General features: G+C 44.6%; 1 protein-coding gene across 1 annotated transcript; it reads left to right on the top strand.

Moving 5' to 3' along the window:
* Positions 1 to 4,365: 4,365 nt before the first annotated feature.
* Positions 4,366 to 8,213, top strand: LOC116875837 (keratin, type I cuticular Ha8-like). Its single transcript, XM_032871606.1, has 7 exons — positions 4,366 to 4,857; positions 5,048 to 5,130; positions 5,920 to 6,076; positions 6,449 to 6,610; positions 6,697 to 6,822; positions 7,302 to 7,522; positions 8,081 to 8,213. The coding sequence occupies exons 1-7, from the start codon at positions 4,366 to 4,368 to the stop codon at positions 8,211 to 8,213; spliced, it is 1,374 nt and encodes a 457-aa protein (XP_032727497.1).
* Positions 8,214 to 11,031: the final 2,818 nt, after the last annotated feature.

Below are 11,031 nucleotides of genomic sequence, written 5' to 3'. Positions count from 1 at the left end.
TTAATAAATGGACCGGAAAACATGACCATTCACCCCATCTTATACCACTCACGCAAATTAATCCGTAATGGATCAAAGACTTAAATGCAAGACCCAGCCCCATTAAAATCCTGGGAGAAAATGTGGAAAAAAAATAGGTTTTGGTCTTGATTTCTTGAATATGACACATAAAGTGCGAGCAACAAGATAAAAAACAAGTGGAACTACATCAAAAAGTTAGCATACATTCATGTATTTATAAGCCGTCCTGATTTTTATTTTTCTGAGAACACTAGGCCTTTTAAAGGGGGTAGTGGTGATAGTTGGAGACCCTGAAGTGGAAGGGAACTGACATTTATTAAGTGCTTACTCTGTGCTAGCCATTATGCTAGGAGTTCTATCTAGCTGGTACCTTAACTCTTAACTAGTAGCCCTGGGTATAAATATCATTGTAAGTGTTCATAGGAGGAAACAGATGCATTTAAAGGTCATGTAACTTGGTTGAGGTCAGGCAGCTCAGAAATTGAGGTTTGGGTATTTTCTATTCCCATTGCTGTGAAAATTATTAAAAAAATATGTATATTGGTCTCTTGGTCCCAGTTCCTGGTACAGAACTCCTAAAACTCTTGTAATTTCCTAGGTGATAAGAACATTAGGAGCATCTTTAGTTCTAATATTTCATTTTTGACCCTGATTCCTGACACAGAGCTCCCAAATCCCTTGGTATTTTGTGGGTGATAGGAGTGTCTTTTGTTCTAATGAAGCCACTCTTTGGGACTTCTGGGTGGGGGCTGGTCATCACAAAGACCAAGCTGTTAGAATCTTGGCATTTTCCACCTCAGTGATTGATCATGCATAAAAGTCCCCAAAGTACAGGATTTATAGAGGTTTTAGGTTGGCGAACATGTGGTGGTTAGGGAGTATGGCTTGTTCAGAGAGGGTCTGAAAGTTCTGTACCCCTTCCTACATATCTTGCCCTATACGTTTCTTTAGGCTATTCATCTGTGTCCTTTATAATAAACTACAAACATAAATATTTCCCTGGGTTCTGTGAGCCATTGCAGCAAATTATCAAACCCAAGGAAGGGGTCATGGGAACCCTGACTTATAGCCAGTCATTCAGAAGTACAGGTGACAAACTGGGACTCGTGATTGGTGTCTGAAGTAGAGAGAGTCTTGTGGGCCTGAGTGAGATCTGATGCTACTTTGTGAGATCTGATGCTAAATCCATGTAGATAACATCAGAATTAAATTGAATTATAGGACAACCAGCTGGTGTCACAGAGAATTGCTTGGTGTACAGAATAGGCAGTTGTGAAAGAAAAGTAGATTTTGCTCTTGGGCCATCAACAGGATAATTGGAAAAAAGATGGCGACATGTCTGCAGACCTCAGAGTGAGCGTGGCACTATCCGCATAATCTTCTCCATTTGTCAAAGCCTGAAGAGTTGCATACCAAGAATAATAAATTATTTATTACTTACTATTACTATTTATTACTCTCCTCTTGAGAGACTTCATGATTTTCTTGACCTTTAATTCTTTCTGGTACCACTTTCTAACGTTGAAGAGACATGACAGTATGAGACTCCACACACAGGAGCTGGCTTCAACATTTGCAACCACTGTGTTATATGATGGGTAATGTTCCTACACAGGACATGAACACTTCGATGCTCCACGCATCTTCCTGCAGCCACGACATAGAAAGGTAGGTAGGCTGTGGGTTAGGCACAATTTCTGGGTGCTAGTCTACAAGTCCACATCGTTCCCTCCCGCTGGTTGAGATGCATCCATCTGTAACAACGCCATGTTTGAATATAGCATCTCAAGACATTGCTTGGGCTTTCTATCTGCAGTAGGCTTCCTGCCTCTAGAGACTGGTATTTCTAAAGTCAGAATCAGCAAGACAACTTTGTGCACACCATGAGTGAAGCAGGGTTAAAGTTCCTATTTCTTACACTCCGTCTTCACCACTTCTTGTCACTGAATCTGGCTCATATTTGGTCAATAAGGGCCACAGGGACTCTTTCCAAAGGGTCAGGATGAAAGATGGTCTTAGATATGAGGGCAGGGATCCTCCCCTCACACTGACCTTCTTTGTGAAAAATGCAAATCAGTGAAACTAAGCAACTTAACAAAGAGACATGCAACATCGGTGTCATTATGCAAAACAGCATACTCAGTAGAAGCGCACGCCAGGACCATGAGGAAGCCTCAGTAGAGAGGAGCGTCACCCAGATGTAGAAACCTGCAGCAGTGACATTAATGAAGTAATAAGTGTTGTGTATCTTGAGATGGAAGAAATAATGAGTTTTAGTTAATGGAATGAATCCTGCCAGAGAATAAGGCCAAAAGATAGATTCTATTTAGTGAGTAAAAAAAAGAAAAAGAAAAAGAAAAAGAAGACTTTATAAGTTTAGTTCTCTGGTTTATAGAGAAGCTTTTTGCTATGTGATGAGGCAGAGGAGAGTAACAAAGGGATGTTTGAAGATGTAACCTATGCAGATTGCACCCAGAGGCCTCTGAAGGATGAGACTGCCTTGCCTGGTGATGTCTTCTAATTATCATGTCTATAAAGAGTTATTCATTGATGAGCTCTGAGTAACCCTTAGGACAGAGCTGACCACCAGTTACCTTTCCTGGGAAACCCAATCTGGAAGGAAGTCTCAAATTCTGTATTTCTTCTTGCTAGAACTCTAATAGCTTATGTTTCCCAGATACATATCTCATCCTTATAGAGATATTTGTTCAGGTTTTGCTCAATGCCCAGAGGACTGGAAAATATTCATTTTCACAAAAATATATTTATAACCACTTTGGGGGGGTCTTATTCCACATTAGGTCTTTCTCAGTCCTAGGGGACCATCTATCTCCTGCCACAAATTTTGAGAGAAAAGTTTTTGGACCTTAGAAATCAGTTGCCTTGTTCCCTCAGTACCAAGAGCTGGTGGGGTGTAGGATTAGTACAATAATAGAGATGAAACTGTCTCCTGGGCATCTTTCTGCATGGTCCTTGAAGAAACCCTGCCCTACTGCTTTGGTACTCCAACATTTGTATTTTCTGAGATGCAAAGAATAACATAGAATGTCAGATTCTTATTTTGTCTCTTAATTTTAACTTCTTAGCCAGTTTCTAGACCTTATAATCTTTCTCAGTTCTGGCAATGACACAGTTGTCCTCCTTTTGGGGCGTGGGATGAGGGATGTGGTGGTGGTCAAGGTGAAGAGAACAAGAATGTACAATGGAGTCAAAAGAAACTGAGAACAGGCTTTGCCACTTCATAGTGGGGGTACAGCTTAGGAAAAGTGACTTCACATCTCTGGCCCTCAATGCCTTATTTATTTCTTTTGTAAAATTAAGATAAGAATATCCACTTTATAGAATGGTAGGAAGGATTAAACAATATTTTTGATAAATCCCCCAACACATATGTTAAGTGCTCAATGAAGAACTTCAGAATCAAGGAAGTAAGGCAGGAAAAACTCCCCCATAATGACTCCGATAACTCAGTACCCCATTGAGTTCCATGACCAGGTTCTTATTTGGCATTAAAAAAAGATTATTGTTCATTTTCATTTGTTTCTGGCTTATTGAACTCATCTTTCCTGGTCCAGATCAGGCAAGGTCATCCTCAAACTGATGAGCTTCTCAGAACAACCTATTGAAAACATCCATGGCTACCCAAGTTTGAGTTGCATCCTGATGGACAGGAAATATACCAGGCTTAAATAACCGTATGGCAGGTGTGTGGCATAGTGCCTGGCACATAGAATGTGCCAGGAGATGCATGTACAATGAATGGACTTATTAAAGTTTTATTGTTCCTCAAACTGATTTTGAAAGACACACAACTGAAGAAAGAAGTAATGTGAAATTTTTGGTAATCAAAACCCAGCAAAGAAGCAGTTTCTTCCCTGGATAGGGAAGGCTGGGTTACTATTAGCCCAGGTGAGCACCACTGTGGTCATAGGGATTTATCCCTTTTGCCACTCCTGTGACCAAAAGGAACAATCATGCCTTCAGTGTGAACTCTAGTCAAGGAATAAACCTCTGATGGCCGAAAGGATTTTGTTCTTTGAAAAACAATAAAAAGCTTCTGACTTGCCATCAACAGACAAGCTGATATCAAAGAGCCAGGAGGCATCTCAAATTCATCAACATTCCTTTAATGAGGCGGTGAACTCTTAATGGTAAACTCAACAGCTGAGTAACAGGCTGATGTTATAACAATAGGGAGAGAATCAAGGCACTGAGGTCAAAGCATGGAGACAACACCCACCTGGGATGGGGTATAAAAGGCCCAGGAGGGAAGGAGGTTGTCAGACTCAGTGGCTTGACCTTTCCAGCTGCTCTCAAACTTCTGTGCAACCTCAGACTAACATCATGACTTCCTGCTACATCAGCTCATCCCAATGTCCGGGCAGCACCAGGTTGCCTGCCCCAACAAATGTCTATGGCCCCTCCATTGACATTGTGAGCCAGCCTGGGGCAGAGGCCAGGGCTGCCTCTCTGTGCCTGTCAGCCACCGTGGCACATGCCAACCGAGCCCGTGTGGGGGCAACCCCTCTGGGCAAACCCAGCCTGTGTATGCCCTTCAGCTGCCGCACTGCTTGCCCATTGCCAGGGACCTGCAACATTCCCGGCAACATTGGAGTCTGTGAGAACTATGCGGAAGGCGCCCCGAATGGCCATGAGAAGGTGACCATGCAGTTCTTGAATGACCGTCTGGCCAACTACCTGGAGAAGGTGCGCCAGCTGGAGCGGGACAACGAGGAGCTGGAGATCAAGATCCGAGAGTCGAGCAAATGCCATGAGTCTACCGTGTGTCCAGACTACCAGTCCTATTTCCAGACTATTGAGGAGCTCCAGCAGAAGGTGAGGCTTAGAGTAGCCTGGGGTGTGCTGGGTCTGAGGAAGGTAAGGGTTTGGGAGGCAAAAAGTTCCTGAAGGCTCAAGGAGCTTTGGGTTCTTGGATTCTCTCGTATATGAGTGTAGAGGCTACCTGTAGAGCTGGAGCCCAGGATATGATGTTTTGTGTGTGAACTGTCTTCCTGCTTTTCCTCAGATCCTGTGCAGCAAGGCTGAGAATACCAGGCTGATTATCCAAGTTGACAATGCCAAGCTGGCAGCCGATGACTTCAGAATCAAGTAAGTAGGGCCAGAAGAGGGCTCAGAGTGACTCCTTCCTCCACCCTAACTCCCAATGGCCGAACACTTGATTAACAGAATTATTGTCTTATTTCTTCTTTCCTAAATTCACCAAACAAAAATTTTTATTACAAACAAAACTAAGAGAAGCTGGATGAGAAAAAAATACCACCAAGTTTAGCATGAATAATATAGCCTAGAGTTAGCCCTCCTTCATTTATTTTCCTAAAATGGAAGACAAGGCTTCCTGAGCTCACTAACTGGGGGCAGAATAAGGTTACTTCAAGAATAAACTGAGCAAGGACAGTCACTGAATTTCATATGTAATTAGAGGATCAACTTACAGATGGGCCAGGGTCCAGATTTACCTATGGGGCCTCAAATACCAGATATTTCTACTAAACAAAGATCAGAGATAGAGAAGTAGTCCAATACAAGGAAAAAGGGAGCAAATTGCTGACTTGGCACCTGGTTGTTGCTTATTCTGGTGAAGTGATAGCTGGTGTGAATCCTGTCCTGGATCCTAAGATACATTGTCATAGGGAAGCCAGTTAATCTTTTGGAATCAAAGTTGCCTCAGTGCCCAATGGCAAAATGATACCCACTAGGAGTGCGTTGCTAGACCATGAGCAGAATGAGTAGAGGAGTGGAGTCTAGTTCATCTCTGAGGCCAGAAATGAGCACAGTGAGAAAATGAGAATTCTGGTTGGTGAAGGAAATGGGAACGAGGGGCAGCTGAGAGGGGATGTCCTTGGCGTCCTGCTGACCTTGCATTTCCTGTGCTGGAAGGCATGAGAGTGAGCTCTCCCTACGCCAAATGGTGGAGGCAGACATGTGTGGGATGCACAAGCTCATGGATGACCTGAGCCTGGCCAAGGCTGACCTGGAGGCCCAGCAGGAGTCCCTGAAGGAAGAGCTGCTCTGCCTCAAGAGGAACCATGAACAGGTCTGGGTCCAGGGCTGCAGACCCTTGGGGGAGGGTCCTGGGCAGGAAGGAGAGCACTGCTCACCTTGGGGCTCTAGGATTCAAACCTGGGCTCAGTTGGCATCGGGATGAAGAGTTGATCTGGGTCTGGGAGTCAGGCTGACTGTGTGGGAGGTGGTGGAAGGAGAGCTTCTTATCTGTAAAGGTTTGCCTTGTCAATTTAGGAAGGCGTCCAAATGGGCTCTTCCCAGTGGACCATGGGCAAGACTTTTTACATCAGTGCACGAGTGGTGGCACCCCTAAAGCTGTTTGTCTGGAGGAGGGGTTCAGGTGCCATCTGCTCTGTCAAAAGCCCTTTCCTCACTCAGGATGTGGGTGCTTCTGTTCCTGCAGGAAGTGAGCATTCTGAGGAACCAGCTTGGGGACAAGCTCCAGATTAAGCTGGACGTGGAGCCCACCGTGGACATGAGCAGGGTGCTCCAGGAGATGCGCTGCCACTATGAGGCCATGGTGCAGACCAACCACAATGATCTGGAAGAGTGGTTCCAGGATCAGGTGAGGGCACTGCTTCAGAGCAGGGAGGGACCCTGGCTTTCCCATGGGAAGGTTGCTGATCAAGTCTCTGTGCCCTTGTGCTTCAGTCTGAAAGCATCAGCAAGCAGGACATGTCGTGCTCCGAGGAGTTGCGGTGCTGCCAGTCAGAGATCCTGGAGCTGAGACGCACGGTGAACGCCCTGGAGGTGGAGCTTCAGGCCCAGCACAGCCTGGTACGGTCCTACACCCTCACCACGTTGCTAGTGCCACAGACCCTGGCCTGCTAGCAGCATCTCTCAGGAGTCTCACTCATCAGTTCCACTGACAGGCAGAACTCAGGGTCTGGGTCTCTCTGTCCTTGGGGAAGGTGTCTTGTTGTCAAGGTTAGTTTGATCCTGAAAAGTGGTTCCTTTTACAAGTCAACTCCACTTGCTTTAGAATAATATGGGGAGGTTCAGGCACTCATTCATTCCACAAGATTTCACTGGGTTTCTACATTGTCAGGTATTGGGAATCCAGGGATGACCAGGACACTGTTCCTCAAGCTAGATTTTTTTTGTGAAAAGTCATGGTGATGTTGGCGGTGATTCCTCTAGAGTTGTGGGAATGTCCTGTCACCTCTTGGAATGTGCCCCATGGTGAGATTGGCTATGATTTTCACTGCTGAATTTTGGGACATCTCGGTCTCTTACCCCATTATTTCCCATTACAGAAAGACTGTCTGCAGAACTCCCTGTGTGAAGCTGACGCCCGCTTCGGTACCGAGCTGGCCCAGATGCAGGTGCTGATCAGCAACGTGGAGGAGCAGCTGTCTGAGATCCGGGGTGACCTGGAGCGGCAGAACCAGGAATACCAGGTGTTGCTGGATGTCAAGGCCCGGCTGGAGTGCGAGATTGCCACATACCGGAAACTTCTGGAGAGCGAGGATTGCAAGTATGTGTGATCTAGGCACTTGGACAAATCATTTGCTCAATTCTCATGAGATTCTCAGGGTAATAGCAGTGTTGTCTACAAAGAAGAAGGCAGTCTATGCTTCTGCTGAGTGACCCATTGCTCTTTCCATTGCTCACGCCGTGCATTGTCGAGAGAATGTGAGGGATTGACTGTCCACTGTCCATTGCCAGGTCTTCAGTGGGGCTGCTTGGCTTAGCCACTGACTGGGGAGAGCAGCTATGTAGACATGTGGCTACACTTCCAGCAGGAGATTTGAGTATAGTCCCCAGCAAGACTTGCTTTTGCTCTCTTGTCAACCCTTCTTTGTATTTTCTATCCTGTAGGATAGAACCTGATTCTCATATAGAAAACCTCATTCTGGAAGGCATTTTAAGATCACTCAGTCTAGTCCTAGGGGTGCACAGTAGGGGTCAATGGCCAGGGCTTCTGTTGGGTCCCTGTCCTGTAGCTTTGGAGTGGGGACTCCTTCTTTGTTCTCCATCACATATCACTCATTTCCCATCCCTAACTTTGTTCACCTTTTCTATCTTTCCACAGACTCCCTTGCAATCCATGCTCCACCTCTGCCTCCTGTGTGACTACCCCCTGCGCACCTCGTCCAAGCTGCACACCCTGCAACACTTGTGTGCCTGGGCCAGCCTGTGGAACCAGCACTGGGAGCCGGTTCTGAATGCCCATGCACCAGGAGGGGCGATTAAAGTGAGGGGATGCCAAGGAGAAATGTTTATTATACATCCAGGCAGTATGGTTTCTAACTATTGCTGACTTTCTCTATTCAGAGGACCTTCAAAGGCCACAAGATATTAGGAGAAGTGGAATCTTAGTTGAGAGTCTTCCTTTTTGGCTCTGAATTTTCCCAGATCATTTCCATGACCTTAGTGGCTGGATCCCAGACACCAGTGGTGGCTTGGGGATATCTACATTGGAGAGACTCAGGTATAGGATCAGATTGAGGAAGTATCTTGGAGGAGAGGATAGGGTGGGACCTGAGATTGCATTTGCATTTCAAATACCAATTTTAGTTTGAAAACTTTTCAGTTTGTGACCAGGAAAGTGAGGAACAAACTTCTGTGTTTGGGATTCTCCCCAATGTACTAATTATCACATCTCCAGCCTTGGGTAATGGTTCCTGCAAGGGGGCAATGGAACTAGATACTACGTATCTGACTACTTCCTCTTCTACTTCCTTTCTCCTATCCTCCTGCCTCCCTGTCTTGGAAGTGGCTCCATTTCCTCTCTAGGGTTAAATGGGAACTTCCCTTGTATCAGATTTGAGCCTCTTCACTCAGAGTTCTATCTCTGACAAAGGACCAGACTTGCCTCTTGCTATGTAAAGGGAACTTTCAGATTAAAAAAAAAATCTTCTCCAGAAATCTTGACTCCCCTAACAATTATCTGGTTATACCTATCTTTTCATCTAATTTTATAGTAAAATTTGAATGCTGACTTTATTTTTTCTAGTACTTTCTCCTGAAATATTAAAACCTATTGATTCAATAGGTCACAATGCCAGACATGATGATGTAGGGTAATGGAAAATACAGCATTACAATTGTTTCAAAATTTTTTAGTCTTGCTTACCTTCTATGCCCCCACATCATGTCTTCCCACCCTCTCTTTCCTCATCATGATGCCGCCACATTGGCCAGTGCATTCCTTGGACATGCCTGAGACTGGTCCCTGTTCTTCTTCCTCCCTGGAATGCTTTGTCCCTCTTTCTTGTTATTCAGGCCTCAGCAGAAATGTCACTTCTGAGAGCGCCTGCTTGGCCATCGGTCCACAATGATCACAGCCTTGTCACCCTCTGTCCGGCTTACTGTCACCATGGTAGCTCTCAACAACTAAAATTGCCTGCTTCTCCATTGTTTTTTCATTAAAATGCTCCTGGAGATTAGCGTTTGTCCACTGCTGCTTCCCCAGAGCCTAGCTCACTGCTTGGTAAAGAGTAGATGCTTAATAAACATCTGTTGAAAGAACGAATGTGTCTTCCTGACTTTATCTCTGACTTGTTATGGGGCTTGAGAATCATCATTTAATTCAGCGTTTTCCCCCTGTTATAAAATGAAGGTTATGTCATCTTTCCTACTTACAACCTAGATCTGTCATGGATTCTATGGGTGAGATGACAAAAATTTAAAAAATCTGAAAAGGAGAAAGCACCACATTAATTTCATCCAGAGCCAATGTCATATAATTAGGAATGTGAGTGCTGAGCCAAACTACTCAGAGTTCACCCATGGCCTCGGGTTTTTCCCTCTGGGCAGCTAAAATGAATTTCCTCCAGCAGCTAAATACAATCAGAAACAAAATGGTGCACTTAATAACTTGCTTTCCAGAGCAAATTTTATTTGACTATTTGCATTAGTTCAAAGAAGAAAACTGCTCCAAGGGGTAGATAGAGCCTTCTTAGCAACTCCTTTATATTGAATCTATCCAACAATAGGGGGCCCAATTTTGTGGGTGCTCTTATTTCCTTTTTCTTCCTTTGGGTCCACCATTGTTGAAGTGATGGGAGAATACACTCTAGTCCCCAGAGTCACTCAGTAATTCTAAAGGCCACTGTGATTCTTGTAGAACTCCATTTTGGAGGCTTTGTTTTGGGGGAATAGAGATTATTACCATTTGCAGCCCTGCCTTCTAAATGTGGTTAACAGCTAAAAAAAAATAGCAAAAAAAAAAAAAAAAAAAGAAAAAGAATAGCTCCTATTAGCCTCACTGCTTCTCAGGTCTTGTGCCATCATAAAAGAAAAAAGCAACAAGGAGAAATGAAGTCACTTTGACTACCCACGTCAGAGTAAAGACTGGGATGGCTCAAGGCAGCCATGGGGACAAACTGCTTGTTGGCATTTTGGGCTACAGATACCAGTCCTGAGTGTGTCCTGGTGCTGAGGGGTGATGCTCAGGAAGAACTTCTTATGATATCAACTCACCATTTTGTCTGAAGTGGATTGACTGGCCTGTGTTGGGGCAGGAACAGGAGTCTTTCCAGAAACTGGTTTGTTTTTTTCTTCCCATGAGCTGGAAAGCTTCCTCTGCAACCTTTGCTTTTTTCTGAGAAGTGAAATGAATGAGATGGGACCTGCTGTATTTGTGCCCACCACTGGAGCACTGCCTTTCAGGAAAGATCCAGTTTCCTACTTTTGGCCAGCTTCAGTCCCCTCACTCTGTGGCTGGTGCATTTCTTTACTTCTTGTGAAAAGCAACATCTACATTGCACAGAACCTGCTTTGCTCTCCCCCTCTTTGGTGGTTAAATATTTGAATATAACTGCACAGTTTAATTAAAAAAAATTTTTTTTTTCCTTTTTAAAAAATTAATTTAATTTAATGTGTGTGTGTGTGTGTGTGTGTGTGTGCGTCAAAATTTATTGTTTATGCACCTCACCCAGTACTCCATGCAATAGGTGTCCTCCTTAACACCCACCACCAGGTTCACCCAATCCCACTCCCTCCCCTCCTAAACCCTTAGTTTATTTTAATGGCACAGTT

The sequence above is a fragment of the Lontra canadensis genome, unplaced genomic scaffold, assembly GCF_010015895.1.
Source record: "Lontra canadensis isolate GAN:19392208 unplaced genomic scaffold, GSC_riverotter_1.0 scaffold43, whole genome shotgun sequence".
NCBI lineage: Eukaryota > Metazoa > Chordata > Mammalia > Carnivora > Mustelidae > Lontra > Lontra canadensis.
The sequence above is the reverse complement of the archived record's forward strand: the minus strand, read 5'-3'. Positions and strand labels throughout refer to the sequence as shown.

Bases quoted from the DNA above. Each gene is read 5' to 3' on its own strand.
- LOC116875837 (XM_032871606.1), top strand. From the start codon at position 4,366: ATGACTTCCTGCTACATCAGCTCATCCCAATGTCCGGGCAGCACCAGG. The intron at 4,858-5,047 runs GTGAGGCTTAGA...GCTTTTCCTCAG, and splicing joins TTGAGGAGCTCCAGCAGAAG to ATCCTGTGCAGCAAGGCTGA. The intron at 6,611-6,696 runs GTGAGGGCACTG...CTTGTGCTTCAG, and splicing joins AAGAGTGGTTCCAGGATCAG to TCTGAAAGCATCAGCAAGCA.